Here is a 17,089-nt window from a genome sequence, read left to right as displayed (position 1 = left end):
AGGCCTGAAACCAAATCGGTCAGTGCCAAGAATATGGATAAACTCCCCAAAAAGATAAGCTTCTTGCGGACTGCTTTTACTAAAAACCTTTAAGGGAAAAGGTAACCAAGATCAGACAAAAACTGCGGCTGCCAATGTTTTTTTTTTTTTGCGAAAAAGCGACAAATGTACTTTCTCAAGCAGGAAAGACTGAGGTGGTGGGGAGAGATGTTACGAATACCCTGAAGGGAGAGGACAAGGTTCAATCAGGATAACCTGAAAAATATAAACCAGGAAGATATTCAACATAGTTATCCAGAGACCCAGAAAGTTGAGGCCATACAATCAGGAGGCGAAAGTAAGAGCAATATAAAACTTTCAAGGGTTGCAGCAACAGGTAAATTTGTCTACAAAATACTTAGTTCAAGTAGTGTATTAGGGGTTACTAGTCCCACAGCACAGCATGACGGTAATCCATAAACCATGTAATCTACAACTTTTTGCAAAAAAATTTGTTCTGTCAGAGCAGTGTCATACCAAAGTGCGGAGGGACAGATACAGTAAGAATTAGAGAAAACTAATGGAATGGCTTCATTTAATAGCAAAAAAATCTTCCAACTCCTTTAATGTAGAATAGGAGGGAAAGGAATGTGGAAATCCAACTTCAGTGAGGGTTTAAGAGACTTCTGTAAGGCAAACAAAGTGAAATGCCAGTTGGAGCGCTCTGGTTTTATTCACCAAAAAGGTGTCACTACTAAAGTTCATGCGAAATGATGGATCCACTTAAACCACACTGCCAGGTAAATTTATAATCCACAGCAAACCAATATTACCAAGAAAACTAAGCGCTAGGGAAATAAAATGTGGGCCTGCAATGACAAACCTTTTAGTAATACCTACTTCTAGACCCTCAAAATCAGAAACAAAGTATTAAAGTGGAAATGGATTAGGGAGTAATAAGTACCAGGGTTTCTGGGAAAGGATGGGTTTGAATATAAATATAGCGATTTGTTTTGTACTTTTACTGAGAGTTTTTGTTAAAATTGCTATAAAAATGCATTTACAAAACAAATGCAGGTGTAATTTGCCAATAGCAACTCTGTTATAAAAAAGGCAGGGTTTGATTGAATATGCTTATAAAGCCAGGCCACATAGATCCAAAGAGTGTAATGACACTTCAACGTTAATACGGTTTCTAGCAATAGTCCTGTTTGATCATGTCCATTCTAGGAGAACAAAGAAGGGACAGCGCAATTACATTGTGAAGCGTGCTTTAGACGTAGCAGTTTAATCCATAGGAGCCAGAGAGAAGAACATACCATAAGCTCTACTCTAGGACCTCAAAGATATATAGGGGGAAAAAGCCCAGAAACGAGTTATTTCAATAGTGCTGCTGTTTTAAACATGCTCAGTCATCAGAGTCAAAATCCATAAAGGACCGCCTTTTGTCCCAAATGGGTTCCATCGACAGTCAATGGAAAGCTACAAAAGATATGTATTCCTATACAACCATTTCTAGAAGTTGTATGATGCATATCTAAATCTGCATCCAACTTAACACGCACATATTTAACAAAAATGCAAGCCTATACAGATTTAAAAAAACAGTTTACCAACACACCTTCCACTCCTTTGTAGCTCCGGCCCTATTTGGTGGGCCTCCTCTTCTTTGAACACCTCGCCCATTGGGGGTGACCCATTAGGAAACATGGGTGTTTTCCTCTTTTCCTATATGGTAACATAGAAAATGGATTATCAGGATATTGTGGGACACTGCCATTAAATAGTGGGACGAAGGGAAAAATACGAGGGCTAGATGGCCACAGAGGTCATAGAATGTAGAGAATACTTAAGCAATGCTATACATTTAAATATCAGTTTATGCATAACTGGTCAAATGTTTAGTCCCACATGTGTGGGGTGTGGTTTATCAGTGAGCTGGAAATAAAGACTGTGGCAAACAATATTTATGGTATGGTTAGGCAAACTAGCTACCACAATCAAGTTCTCCATTTGAAATCTCTCTTCATTTAAAGTCTGCAGCAACACATGCTGATAATTTCATTAGCACAACTAACCTGGCATGATAGCAATATTTACCAAGCAAACTAGTCAAACATATTGCCATAAAATCACATGCCACAGAAAAAACTGTTACTTCATTATCCATGGCAGGTGTGTCCTAGAACAGATAGCAGAACTTGAAATACAACCGCTACTGCAAGTACATTGTGTCAACACTGATGCATCAGGCAAGTTCATTAGTGTAAAGGAGTAAGGGTTACATGCCTTCTGAAAAAGCAAATCAAGCAATCAAAGGTCTCGCCTTTGGTACCTTACAAGTGTTCAGCCAGAGCTATTGGCTTTGTCAATGTTTTTACGTCATTTTGTAGAGTAGTGTGTTACTTGAACAGTATGTTGAAAAGTTATAATATAAAAGTGTTAAGCATTTTTGTTACCTTAAATATTACCAAGAAGACATTATGTACAACTGAAAGATCCTATCAAAGAAAGAATATAACAAGCATTTACAATGCAATGGTTTCGCCTTTGGAAAAGTTAGAGCAATTGGCATTGTAAATGACAAAATGTGTATTTATGTGTTGGTTTTGAAAACAGATAAATAAATGGCATTGTCATTTACATTGCCATTAGCTTAATCTCTCGCAAATGTGAGACCTATTGTACACTACGGACGAGCTCAGCAGACAGCAATTAGTACCACACACACACACACACCCAGAGCCACACACACCCACACACACACACCCAGAGCCACACACACCCAGAGCCACACACACACCCAGAGCCACACACACACCCAGAGCCACACACACACCCAGAGCCACACACACACACACACCCAGAGCCCCACACACACACACACCCAGAGCCCCACACACACACACACCCAGAGCCCCACACACACACACACCCAGAGCCCCACACACACACACACCCAGAGCCCCACACACACACACACCCAGAGCCCCACACACACACACACCCAGAGCCCCACACACACACACACCCAGAGCCCCACACACACACCCAGAGCCACACACACACACCCAGAGCCACACACACCCAGAGCCCCACACACACACACACACACACCCAGAGCCACACACACACACCCAGAGCCACACACACACACCCAGAGCCACACACACACACCCAGAGCCACACACACACACCCAGAGCCACACACACACACCCAGAGCCACACACACACACCCAGAGCCACACACACACACCCAGAGCCACACACACACACCCAGAGCCACACACACACACCCAGAGCCACACACACACCCAGAGACTGCCATAGTGTACAAGCTATTACGCCTGCAGAACGCAATGTGGTCTGCCTGTATATTGCTGCCTATATCTTGTCTGACTTTTTTTTAACCTTCACATATTTTGTGTGCTATGAAAATCGAGAATTTAGCTGAGCAATTAGCATTTCAGTCACTTTAAGGCAGCAACAGGGCACCCTCGCTCTGTCCCATCAGCCCAACCACTTCTAGAAAGTTATCCCAAGTATTTTTATTTCCTGCACCCCTGTCGCGCCACCCCTGGCACCCTCGGGTCTCCGCACCTTCCAGAAAGGTCGAGCTGCATGTAAACAATAAACACACGTCCCAGGCCTGCCAGTCCAACCAATGCTTCGCCCCTGGACGCCTTTAAATCTATATTTGTGCATCAACAGGCCCCAGCACGGCGCCACTGCACGAGCACCGACCCTCGGAGCAGATTCTGCCTGTGCCCCCCAGTGCCATCACCGCCAGAACCTCTACCGTGCTGCCACCGAGCAAGACTCCATAGAAATTGTACACGCCGGAGCACTGTGCTGCCGTGCATGCGACCCTGCAATCCGCGGACCTAATCATTAATTTACCCAACTCGCCGCACTCCTGGATTTATCGGTTAATAACAACTGCCAGATAGAGCAGAATAACAGACCGCTACCCTCCACCATTTTTTGGATATACGCATGGTCCCCACGGAGAGGCTATGTTACTATGAATATGTTCAAGACAAACATGATTTATTCTTTGTCCTGATGATGATGCTCACATTTCTAATTGCATCGAAACGTCGTCGACCTTAAAGCACCATATGTTTCTTACAAAGTCACAAAACGTCTTTTACAATGGCTTGCTAAAATGAATTCTAGTCTGTAATACTGAATACTAGTACAGACCGACTTGTGCGCCCTTACATATTTTGTTTTTACTTGTTTTGTCTTGTTTTCTGTGGGTTACAGGTTGTGCCCCACTTGTATATAAATGTTCATGACATGAATCGGTATAAAATATTCAAGTGAATAAAATTCCTGTCCGGCTGGACAAAGGACATATAAACTATTTAGTGTATGTCTATCTTTTACATGATCCTAAATAGCTAGGGTCCTCTGTTTTTTGAAATTGTTATTTTAGATAGCACATCTACGTAAATAACGTGGTAAAAACACTCTCCAACAGTAGAAAGAGCCAAAGTTATGGTCAACATCTTGAACAAGGCCGTCCACTCTATTCCTCACAACCTTCTGAATAAGTTTTAAATTGCCCTCCTTACATTTTGGGTACCAAAAATAGATAGTAGGAGTAACACTCCGGGCTTTCTCTGCGTCTAGGACCCTCCCTAAGGCCTTTTAGTCCAGCAGAGGTTGAACTTCCAGCAACAGTACTGCGGGATGAGCTTTTGTTGCTCTGTGGACTACTATTGTGGAGGAGGCACTCTATTGGGGGGTGGGAGGGTTAACTTTCTTTCTCAGGGGACATAGCTAGGGCACTGGGCCAATGGCATTTTTTAGGACTAAGTAGAGTCCAGCATCTGTGTAATAATGGAAGGAGAAGGAGCGCAAACTGTTTGCCTCCTTCTCGGCACCCTCATCACATTCATCATCTTGAAGCCCATGCATGAATCAGATTCAAATAGTATCTAATGCGTATGTCGAGACTTGTCCTTCAAGATAGTCTACTTGCCCAAGGACTGCCACTTTACTTATGACCAGCCCTGAAATTTGGAGAGGGGACTGTTCTGCTGGTGGAGTACGATTTGCCTAGGTTCTTGTGTTTAGAGACAAACCGCTTTGCCTCCTGCTTGCAGCTAGCCTTCGGGTTCATTATGGTGGATTTAACGCAAGCCTTGAAATCAAGCCTAGACACTTAAGGTAGACATTCCAAATGAGGAAAAAAAAAGTTTTGGGGGAGAGGTGAAATTACAAAACTTACCTGCGAAGGAACACATTTCGGAGGCTCAATACGTATTGTCGGGTCCCATTCTCCTGGGGGAAGGACAGTTACTTGGTCTAAAAATTCATCAATTCCTGATAATAAATCAATTCGGTCTTTAGCTTTATAAGCAACATCATGGAAAACCTTTGAGAGAAAAAGAAAAGCAAATGATCTGTGTCAAGTCACTTAAAAGTACTAGAAAATCAAAGCAGTGTGTGCCAAAGGTCTTAGAGGCCACAGGTACAGAACAGGCTAGTTACATCAACTCTCGAATAGTACTGCTTTAAACTCTGAAATATTCAAACTTCGCACATCAGTGCCAGGAATTAAAAGCATTCGAAAAGGTATGTGAAACACAACTTGTCCCTGCTCTCACAGCAAGATTGTCCTTCATGCTGGAGTAAACCGCAACACCTCCATTATATATTTTCAACCCTGTAAAAGCTCCTTTAAATCTTAAGGTCATGGGGAAGATGGAGTCTGGTGATTCTTAAACTGCGGATCTGCTCATGCAATTAAGTACTATTGCAAGAGAGATGGCTAGAGCGTCGAGTTGGCTGGACCCGGTAAGGGGGTGGGTGGCTGTGGGGAGTTTGAGATTGCTTTTAAATCTGACATTTTTCAAACCTCTAACTAGGCAACTTCAAGGGAAAGTATATACCAAAATTATCCCAGAGTTTACTATTAGAATGTTCATTGTGTTAACTGTTGTCTGCGGGATATGTAGTTGTATGTGAAGATGGGACTATACTCTTGAAAAAGCAATAAGGCTAGAGGTCTTCTACTGGCCTCTGAATAAAGCAATCAAGAGTACCAAAACAGGAGGCTGGAGTTAAAGATAATCACAGGAGCAAAAAGCTTCTGCATGGAGGGTGACCCTGGCCCAGATGAGGGAAAGCGGTAGAAACCAAGGGCATGCCTAATGAGGAAGTGAGAAGGGAAGCTTGGCTTTCATTCAGCTGTAAAGTAAGGGTACTACTGTGAAAACTCCCTCTGGTTCCCACCGATCAGTCCCAGCGGATTTGGCCACATCATAAAATCATTACAACACTTCAGATTTTTAATTTGGCAAACTCCAGTCCAAGGGCTCCTCAGGAATTTAAGGCTCCAAATTACAAATATAGCATTCCTTTTTCACCCCAGTTTTAATGTTATGAAGCACTAACTAACAGGCTTGCCCCTCACTAAACTTAGACAAGTACTTTCCAATAACTATGCAAGATAACCGATTTGCGATTGAAGAAAAAAAAAATCTACCCAAAGCATTCTCTTTGTACGATTAACATTTGATAGATTTAGGCTGAGTACTTTGGCAAAAAAAGACATTTATATAATGCAAATGCAGCATCTTCATTAAACAGTCAGAACACTCAATTGGTGGTGGCATATATACCAAGATGGAAAGCACTTGATGCACGAAGTATTATCTAGGATAACGAAATGGTTTCAGCACTAGAGAAATGGCCCCTTTCTCAGTGAGTCTTATTTAAAAAGTACATGGACATGAAAAATTATTATTCGTGCATTACCTCATCTGTCATAAGGGTAGCGATCGATCTGCCAATTTCATGGTACTGTGGTACTTTTCCATGTGGACCCAGGAGCAGAAATAAGAACCTGTGAATAAACAATATAATTATCTTGGATTACCAGTCTGCTCAAAGCCTTGGAAGAGGTGTTAATCCTCAACTCAAATACACATAAAGGGAAATACATATTTAACCATTTCTTACATTTCACCCAGTTCACAAAACTCAAGGGACGGAGGCTTTGTGTTTGTGATGTTAAACCAGATATTATATATTTATTTTCCAAATATCGTTTTACTGAATTTTAATGGGTCATGATACAAGTAACAGATAATACAATATACCCAAGTTGTGTCCCCAGGATTACAACAAATACAATATGGGATTCCTTTATCCTCCTTTACAAGGGTTTTCCTTTCAGATATTGACAACAAACATTCCCATTGCTCTCCATCTAGTTGGACACAGGGTTGAAGATACTCCATCAAGTAACACTTCTGGTAGTGTTCCTCATTTGCCCGAAAAGTTCAGCTGAGAGTTCTCCACCTTTTGCATCAAATGATCCATGGCCAATATAGACCATAGTGTTACCATTATGTTATTGGAGGAGCTTCTTTCTGCTTCAAATTAAAAAAAGAGTGAATTTTACTGTAGCGAGGAATTTGTAGAAATATGCACGAATTTTATCTATTAGGCAGTTATATCCTGCTGGTCTGAGGCCCGACTGATATCCTCTACCCGATGACCCTTCAGTAATTCTAAGAATGCAGCACAGTGTTTTTCTGACTATATCTTGGCACTCACAACAAATATGAAGCACAGCACCCTGCACACCACACTATCGCCAACAGTCTCCTTTGGTATTCGTGTAAATGCAGCTCAAACATGCAGGGGTAGAACCAGCCATATATTACTTTAGTGAATTTAATTTTGTTGAATACTTCAGCTTTTATGAATATCATGCTGCAAAGTCTCCCATTGTTTCAATGGGATTTCTTATTAGATGCCTAGCCCCAGGTTGACATAGAAGCCCATTTTAAGGTATCAATAGAGATTAATATAAACCATGAGATCATTTGGACTTTAAGGCATGCGGAGGTGGTGGGGGTCAGTTTGATCTGTTCTCTGGTTGCAGCTGGTTTGCTTTTGAGTCGTAGGACCCATCGACTGATGCCGGCATATCGTAGTCGCTTTCTAATGTAAACCAAATTGTTCTTTACACTGGGGGAAGGATTGGATCATTCAGGTATTTAAAAAAAAAAACTTTGGAGATCATTCAACATCCTTCCACCTTTCATTTGTGAAATTCCCCCCTCACTCATTGCAGGAGAAAATGCTGGATTAAAATGAATTGGGGAATACAGTGATAGAAAGGTTGTCAGATTGTGTTTCACTATCCAGGCCCGTACATTTCAGTGATATATTACAGGGGTGTTTTATTATCCATTTGTTGTCCTATGTTGCCATTTCAGCCATATAATATCCTTCCCAGTGTCCTGCCTGTGATTACATGTTCCATATGCACCCAAAAAACGTCTGATTCATGTCTGGACAAGTGCTTAACCACTAAGTTAGGTGGCTTTGTAGTACTTTTTGAAGCTGGAAAATGACACCTCCCTGGGATTTAGTCAGCTAATCTTGGTCTGGCTTTATTCCAGATACATTTGGTTCATCTCTGTAATTGCTCTAATAAAAAAAATTCACAGCGATGGGAAGTGCCTGGAAGAGATAAAGAAGGCTGGGCAATATATTTTTACCACATTCGTTGTTTCCATCCAGCAGTCTACATGTTATCAGGCCTTTATTGATTAAAGGGAACATAGTTCTAGAAAGGCCTTGTAAAGTGGGAGTTATTTTAATTCCCAAATATTAACTGTGTACCTTCGTCCATCTAAAAGGGAAGAAAAGCCGCAAGACTCAACCTCCTTTTATTGTTTAAGGAAAGGTGATTTTTGGATTTCTCCAGATTGATTTAATACTTAGCCACTGCTTCAAATTAACCTAGTTGACAAATCACTATTGGTAGGAAATATTCCAGAGAGTGGAGTGTTCGAAGGACGTCACAGTAATCGGACCCGAAGCTTGTCCCTTCAACGTTTTGGGAGTGTCAGATTGTGCCTGCAAATGGTTCTATGCTCCGTGCAAATAAGAGGGAACAAAGAACAGTCTTGCCCTCTGCCTCTGTACAAGCATAACGCTCTAGACAGGCCACCATGGTGCCTTAGGAAATCTACAATTTGCAGAAATCCTGTTAGTATAGCTAGGGCCCACACGTATCTACCCAGTTGATAGCTATGCGTCTAAAGACAGGAGGGCTGCAGGTATCTTTTTTTTTTTAATCCTGCTCTTCAGCCAGGTGGACTGCCCGATAAATAGAATCATGGGATTGTCTTCCAGCAATAAAACCTCTTTGAACAGGAGCAAAGAACACGGGCAAGATCTGATCTCATTCTCATTTTTAGAGTACAACTTAGTGACTCAATTGAGTAGGTTGATTAAGGAGGTGTATGGGGTACAATATTTTGTGTCTGTGCCAGGTTTAGTGAGAACCATAATGATCGCCTTTTCATAGAGGCAAAAACTTCAGCCGTCTCCACAAGACTGAATGGAGTAGTGAATCTCAGGGTCAAATTACTGCTCTGTATTTTATAAAATTGGCCTAAGAACCCATCTGGCCCTGGAAACTTGTTATGTTTAGGCATGGCTATCGCTTTCTTAAACTCTCCTCCAATTGGTGCTTCTACATTTTCTCTGGGTAAAAGTAATTTTAAGTAGATGTGCATATTTAATTGGTGGAGTGTAACTTGTTTTAAAAAATGTAAAGAGACATAAAAGTTATCGAATTCAGCCAAATTACTCTCCTTTCTCAAAGGTACACTACGTGTGGATTAGATCGCTTTAATAAATTCCCTATCTTAGTATGTAATAACATAGCCAAGGGGGTACCTCGCTTTAAGTGTAGGAATGCTAGTTCCGCTCCATTATTGTATGCAACACATAGTTTACTCCTAAGTGCCACCAGTTACCTCCTACCCTATAAAGAGGGCAGGGACCCATACTCTGCTTTCTGAGCCCCAAAATCTTACTTAGTTTTTTCCCAATGATCTAACTTTTTTCAGGATAGGCTGCAAATACATCTCCCTCTGATTACTGCCTTAAGGCATCCAATAAAGTAGCATTTGACACTTCACCAGTATGATTTTCTACAAACAATTGAATCCCAACGGTTTGCCCAGTTATTTTCAAAAACGTCTGTCTCTCAGAACTGATGGGTTCATTCTCCACAACAAGGGTCTCATCCCTTAGTTCATAAAGTTCTAAATGAATGAGTTATCGGAGATGGTGCCTATATTAGCTGATACGATCTCAGGGACTTTGCTTAGACAGTTATCAAATATAGGTGCTTTGGTTCACGTGAGTGAAATGTGTCTTCTGCATTCATCAAATGCGATTCCCTCCATATATCTTTCTCCCATCCCAAACTCTTCAAAAGCTTTCATTGCATTTGGAGACAGAACACAGGGCATGATTAGTGTGCACCATCTAGCTTGGGAGGGGTGATTTCCACACATGCAAAACATGCTAAATCTCTAAAGATGTCCTTAGAAAGGAATCTCTTGCCAAGTTAGGTGGATACATTGTGGCTAGTGTTCTTGGTTTAGGACATAGCACATCAAGTATCTTCCCGCTTTAGCAATTTTTTGTCTTCATATGAAAAGCAAATTATGTTTCGTAAAAACAGTCACTCCATTACGCATAGACCCTGCTGATGCCTAGTATGCATTGAGGTACATCGTATGCCTCATACTATATTGGCTGCTTCTCTTTTAAATAAGTTCCCTACAGACACATAACTATCTGGTTGTGAGGCCTTCCTAGAAAGTCATTTATTTATTTACGCTTCTTCCAGGCGCTGAGGATTTCTTTTACTCTTTTACAACATTTGTGGTTTTTTTTTTATTGCACTGTGGGGCTTCAGACTCATTCTATGTAAGCTATTGATTGTCATTTTATGGTGTGTATAATCCAACATAGACAGTTAAAGGTGATCTTAACTGTGTCCCCAAGCCCTTTTTCTTGGTTCTAAACCATTGGTGCCCTAGTCTGGATATATTCTACAGGTCTTCCGCTCGTAGGAGTACCAATTGGAAAGTTTTTCCAGTTGCTGCATTTGTTTACCCGTTTCCATGTGTTTCAGTTCTATAGCATCTATTGGACTTCATAACTACTTGTGAAACAACAGCATCAACATTCTTTCATAGTTCTCCAATCTCCCCCCTCCCAAACCCAACCTGTACCCCCTTGCCAGCCAGAAGGTCTAGCAAATTTGTGTCCATGTCACTTGAGTTCTTCACGAAGCTCCTGTTCAAAAATGTTTAGAGAATCCAAATGTTATGCCTTTCTGAGGAATATATTCGAGGTTAGCTTGGAAGGTCCCCCACCTGCATTGTACGTTGTATGCTACTCTCCAGTAAGACTTGCTGTGGCAAAATAATGTAGAAGTAAGGCTTTCTGTGCCTGTTTCTTTGGTTTCAGGGGCATTCACTCTTTCCTAGTAGTTCCATAACAACTTCTCAAGTTTTTAAGATTGAGAGTGAACAGGTCCCTTTCTGACCACTGGCTCTTGCAGGCAGTGTTCTCTGGACTGAGGGAATGGACACAGTTATCCCAAAGAGTACCCTATGATACTCTCACCTGCACGACTGAGCACTCAGTCTTCAAATAAGGCCCCTTTAGGCTATTCATTAAGGAGATGGAAGTTCACTATATATGCAATATAGGAGGCCCACACACTTCTTTGTTCTTTCACCTCACTTATTTCAAATCCACATAAAGATACATTTGAGTTTCTGCTTACTCTTCAGCCTCCATTGCCATCTACTTGTTTACCCCCATGACCAGCATCACCATTCAAGCAATCAATCAATGTACTTGTAAGGCGCGCTACTTACCCGTGAGGGTCCCAAGGCGCTGAAGGGGGAGGGGGGGGGGGGGGGAAGAGTGTGCTGCTACAGCTCGAAGAGCCAGGTTTTGAGGAGTCTTCTGAAGGTGAGTAGGTCTTGGGTCTGCCGTATGTGGGTGGGGAGGGGGTTCCAGGTTTTGGCGACGAGGTAGGAGATGTATCTGCCGCCGGAGGTCGTTAGTTGGATGCGGGGGACAGCGGCGAGGGCGAGGCTGGTGGAGCGGAGCTGGCGGGCGGGGGTGTGGAAGCGGAGTCTGCTGTTCAGGTAGGCTGGTCCGGTGTTGTGAAGTTCTTTGTGTGCGTGGGTGAGGAGCTTGAAGGTGATCCTCTTGTCGACTGGGAGCCAGTGTAGGTTTCTCAGGTGGGGGGTGATGTGGCTGCGGCGGGGAATGTTGATGATCAGTCGGGCAGAGGCGTTTTGGATGAGTTGTAGTCGTCGTAGGTGTTTGGCTGGGATTCCTGCGTAGAGTGCGTTTCCGTAGTCCAGTCTGCTGCCGACGAGGGCCTGTGTCACCGTTCTTCTTGTTTCGGTCGGGATCCACTTGTAGATTCTGCGGAGCATGCGGAGGGTGTTGTAGCAGGAGGAGGAGACGGCGTTGACCTGCTTGGACATGGAGAGGGAGGAGTCGAGGATGAATCCAAGGTTGCGTGCATGGTCGGTGGGTGTTGGTGCTGTTCCCAGTGTGGTCGGCCACCAAGAGTCGTCCCATGCTGAGGGGGTGAATCCGAGGAGGACCACCTCCGTCTTGTCAGAGTTCAGCTTCAGACGGCGACAGCCTTCATTCCTCGTGGAGGTTGGTTTTGGGCGTGTGTGGGTCCTTGGTGAGGGAGAGGATGAGCTGGGTGTCGTCGACGTAGGAGATGATGTTGAGGTCGTGATGGCGGGCCACTAGTGCGAGGGGGGCCATGTAGACGTTGAACAGCGTAGGGCTGAAGGATGAGCCCTGGGGACACCACAGATGTCGGTGGCTTCAGATCGGAAGGGTGGGAGGCGGACGCTATGGGTTCTGCCGGTGAGGAAGGACAAGGTCCAGTCAAGGGCCTTCTCTTTGATTCCAGCTTCTAGGAGGCGTCTTTAGAGTGCGATGGCAGACCGTGTCGAAGGCGGCTGACAGGTCCAGGAGGATGAGGGCTGATGTTTCGCCGTTGTCTAGTTGGCGCCTGATGTCGTCTGTGGCAGCGATGAGGGCAGTCTCGGTTCTGTGGTTTCGTCTGAATCCGGACTGGGACGGGTCCAGGATGTTGTTGTCTTCCAAGTGGCGGGTTAGTTGCATGTTGACGATTTTCTAGAGGACTTTGGCCGGGAATGGGAGCAGGGAGATGGGCCGGAAGTTCTTGAGTTCCTTGGGGTTTGCTTTGGGCTTCTTGAGGAGGGCGTTGATTAAGCGTCATCACCATTAAGCTGTGCCAAAAACCCATATCTTGCAGAATTGGGGAAGGAGAGGATAGCTCATTATTAGGCTCCCCCTTTTAAGCCACTATCTGCTTTATCTTGTGAAAGCTCTGGATAGAGCCCCAGATTGTGCAAAGTAGAGGTCTTCATTACTTGGTAATAGGGGACTGGCTCCGAGTCGACCACCAGACTTTGCTTTGCCTTAAATTGCCCCAGAACGAAGAGTCTGCTCTATCCATTGTTCAGGGTACTCAAGAGTCGGGACCAACCCCCAAGGCACTTGAGCAAATTGCTTCTTCACGGACATAGGCTGTGGGTGCCATATTGGCCAACTCGCCACGTCATTGGTCGGAGGTGCTGGAAGAGCACAATCTGGTCACGAAGAGTTAAAGTTAGCTGTTGTTGCAGTACTGGGCCACGGGGGCTAAAACAATCTTCTCTGAACCTTGGTGTGAAGGTTTGGGAGCAGGGAGACCACTGACTCATTGTCAGTGAAATTGATCTCCCTGCCTCGCAGCACCACCATTAAGTGAGGTCTTTCCCCGAGCCCCTGCACTCTCGACTGTTGGTGTTCGAGGCCCTCCACCACCCGCAAGTTTCACCTGCGCCTCATCTCTGGTGGTCCAGTGGACCTCGGTCTCCATTCTCTCGCTCTGCTTTTTCTCTTCTTTTTCACTCGTTTTTCCCCTCACTTCTATCTCCCCCTTCACTCTCCTGTCTTTCTTCCGTTTTTCACTTGTTTATTTACCCTCATCTCAATCTCCCCCTTTAACTCTCCTTCTGTGTCCTCTGTGTCTTTCCTCCACTCTTTCTTGCACTTTTGTTGCCTTATTTGCACTACTCTCTTTTTGCCTTTCCTTTTCAGCTAGTTTTTCCCCGCCACTGCTGCACCCGTGGCCCCTCCCCCCTGCACAACCAGTGTGACAGGCCCAATCCAGCTCCCCTTCCGCCTCCCAGCTGTCGCACACTCCCCAACCCCTACTTAATGGCAGCAGCTGCGCGGCCGCGCCAAAGGCAAGCCTGTCTGCACCTGTCTGTGACCGGACTGCGACCAGCGCCAGGATCCCTGGATCTCTACACCGCCAACGTTACAACCCAGCGGCACTCCACGCTCTCAACCCAGGCCGCAACAACTGCAAGTTAGCATTACCAGCCGACACCCACAGACCCTTCACTGCTGCGGGCACACCTTTAGGATATCCCACTTGTTACAAAAACGATCGTCGGTGTCCAGTACGAGGGCGACGTAGGCAGACTGAGGGTGCTAAGCGTCAAGGGCGGTGTGCCGAATACACTTCCACCCCCCTCCTGAGACCCATGGTGTTTGATTCCAACACCTATAAAGTGCAGAAACCGATAAGTAGAAGCCTCCTAAACCAGGAGTAATTAGGAAGAGTTTGTTCATTCCTAATTTTTTTGCACTTTTTCACTTTTATTTAATTTTCACTCTCACGCCCCTAGGTAAGGGTGGGCCTTAGCGTGCCCATACCGCCAGGGTTCATCACACACAGTCCTGAAGAATTGCCGGGTAAATTAACACAGTTTCGATGGCAAGAAACAGGTTGACAAACTTATAGGAACCCACCACTCAATTATAGTGGACTGTTTCCTCACATATTTTAATATCTCTGTCTTTAGTGATCATAGAATAAAATTATTACCTCAGATACACTACTGACTATTTTAATACTTCCACCACTCACTAATCTAAACTGCACTCAACACGCCCTGAAATCACCATCCCGCTCCGCAGTAATCCAGGCGTTGCAGCACACCAAAGAGACACTCGGTCTCTTTGGTGGGGCCCAATGATGAAGCATGTCATCACTAGGTGGTGAGTGAGGGCTTTCCTTCAACATCCCAGTGTGGTTGTTTCTGTGCTTCCAATAACGGCCTAGCTTTTTCTGAAGACACTCTTCCTTTGATTATTGATTATTGACCGGGGAACAAGAGTGTCAATCTACTCTCCCTACCTCTCTCCTTGTTACACATACATGAAGGAGCATAGTCAATCAAATTAACCAATAGTACAAATAGACAATCAGATAAACAAATAGTACAAATAGGTGCAGAGTCTCAAATAGATCCAAAGTAAAAGTTCAGGTGAATTTAGCCATGAGGATAGCTTTTACTTCTTTCTTAAAAAATGCAGTGGAGGAGATAAGCCTGGTTTCTGGAGGGAGTGTATTCCAGATCCTGGGTGCCATTCCTGAAAAGGAGCGTTTATATGTTTTTCCTTCCGGAATCTTCGAGGTTTCAGAAGAAGATTTTTTGTGCATCTAGTGGTTCTTGAGCCACCAGATATTGTCAGCTTCTGAGTGAGGTAGCCGGGTGAGTTGTGGTGTACAGCCCTGTGTAATGCAGGCAATTTTCAGATGTATTCTGGCTTCAAAAGGCAGCCAGTTCAGGGATTTTAAGTCAGGGGAAATATGCGAGTGTTTTTTTGATCCAGTGATGAGTCTCGCTGCAGCGTTCAAAGAGGCTCTTAGGGGTGCAGTTGTAGATAGGGAGAGTCCGCAGAGGGCAACGCTTCCGTAGTCTATGCGAGGAATGACTAGCGAGGGAACTGATCACTGATTCTTCCTCTTTTACTTCAACCATCTCCTCCCTATCAATCAGTTTGAATGTGACATTAGAATCGCCTGCTATTATTAGGAAAGGAGTGTATGTGAGAAGTTGGCCAGATATATGCTGTCCACTAGTTCAAGTGGGCACCTTGTATCAGTCCAAACAACCCTTATGGTGATTAGGTCAAAGATAACATTCATTAAAAGCTATCCTAGTAGAGGCTATGGAGAGCAACCTTCAGGCCAAGTCTTGAAGGAATGTTAAGCACCATGTTTTACCAGAATGTAACCTTATAGTATTGGTTAAATGAAAGTGAAACCACAGAGTTTTAAACATATGTATTTATCATCTATAACACTCTAGAATCCTCTACACGAGGATAGAACACACATCAAATAATACAGTTGCAAAGAATCAAACTTAAGTAGCACAATACACAGTGGGCTCCAGGGGGGGGACGGGACCATACCATATACTAAATAACTAGACTCAGTCTAGGAGGTGTAGAATTGCTGGGACCCCAAAGAACCACTCACAAGTTGAGTTAAATCGAGACCCCACGGAGGACGGGTGCAGAGTGAGAACACAAATGCGTGCTACGTACAATTCAATGAGAAAGTCACGGTTTGAAAATTACATTAAGGACCCTTCCCAGCAGATTACGAAGACAACCCTTGAAATTTAAGAGTTTGAAGAGCCACCCCACCCGTGGATACCATTGTACCAGAGTTACCTATCCCAGAGGAGCCAGGTGCATAGGTACGAAGTGGCGTCGGAAACCCTTGTCGTTTTCTATGGATGTTGACAAAGTAATGCTGCTGCTGGAAGTAGGAAAAGTGTCCGGTGGAATCCAAACGTGGATTCTAGATGAGAAAAACCTGAAAGCAGAGGGGACAGAGTCTGGTTCATTTGGGAATGACTAGGGGCTCGGTAGATGAATGCCCACTGATGTTGGGTACTTCAGGTGTGTTAACGGTGATCTTGACTCTTCAGTTGCGAGGACCTGGAGACATCTAGGACTACCAGGAGCTGGTGGTAAGCTGTCCCACGAAGGATGTTGAGTGCTGAGGAGTCAGTGCCCGGCTGGAGCACCAACAAGCGTTGGCAGCGGCAACAATGGAGATAGTCAGATTCAGTGTCGATCTGGCCCAGCAAGGACAGGAGACTCACCACAGCAAGGGGAGTCAGGGCAGGCCTGGAGCAACCAGGGGAGCCCAAATAAAGCCAAGTTGATCCTCAAGTGGACCCACAGGCCTAGGGCACAGGAGTCGCAAGGGGACCTCAGGCAGTTTTACAGGATACTAGCTAGCAGGGTACAGCATGCGAGGATGCTGGAGTCTCTCAGAAAAGATGCTCTGGGGTCAGGGCTACAAGTGGCCCAATGCACTGAATAGTTGCACGACAACAAGCATGT

At 44.4% G+C, this 17,089-nt stretch overlaps 1 protein-coding gene and 1 long non-coding RNA gene across 3 annotated transcripts in view; one reads left to right on the top strand and one right to left on the bottom strand.

Moving 5' to 3' along the window:
• SLC4A7 (solute carrier family 4 member 7) overlaps positions 1-17,089 on the bottom strand; it is a 441,084-nt gene that overhangs the window by 226,918 nt on the left and 197,077 nt on the right. For both annotated transcript variants that reach the window (XM_078663959.1, XM_078663958.1), the window contains 3 exons: positions 6,752-6,839; positions 5,220-5,366; positions 1,601-1,707 (listed from right to left, as the gene is read on the bottom strand). In XM_078663959.1, coding sequence (XP_078520085.1) covers positions 1,601-1,707; positions 5,220-5,366; positions 6,752-6,839 — 342 coding nt within the window. The remainder of the gene's footprint in view (positions 1-1,600; positions 1,708-5,219; positions 5,367-6,751; positions 6,840-17,089) is intronic.
• The window catches only part of LOC144784879 (uncharacterized), a 334,923-nt gene that overhangs the window by 312,891 nt on the left and 4,943 nt on the right, over positions 1-17,089 (top strand). The window lies entirely within an intron of this gene.

Source organism: Lissotriton helveticus, chromosome 10 (assembly GCF_964261635.1).
Source record: "Lissotriton helveticus chromosome 10, aLisHel1.1, whole genome shotgun sequence".
Classification (NCBI taxonomy): Eukaryota; Metazoa; Chordata; class Amphibia; order Caudata; family Salamandridae; genus Lissotriton; species Lissotriton helveticus.
This window is presented reverse-complemented; position numbering and strand designations above follow the sequence as displayed.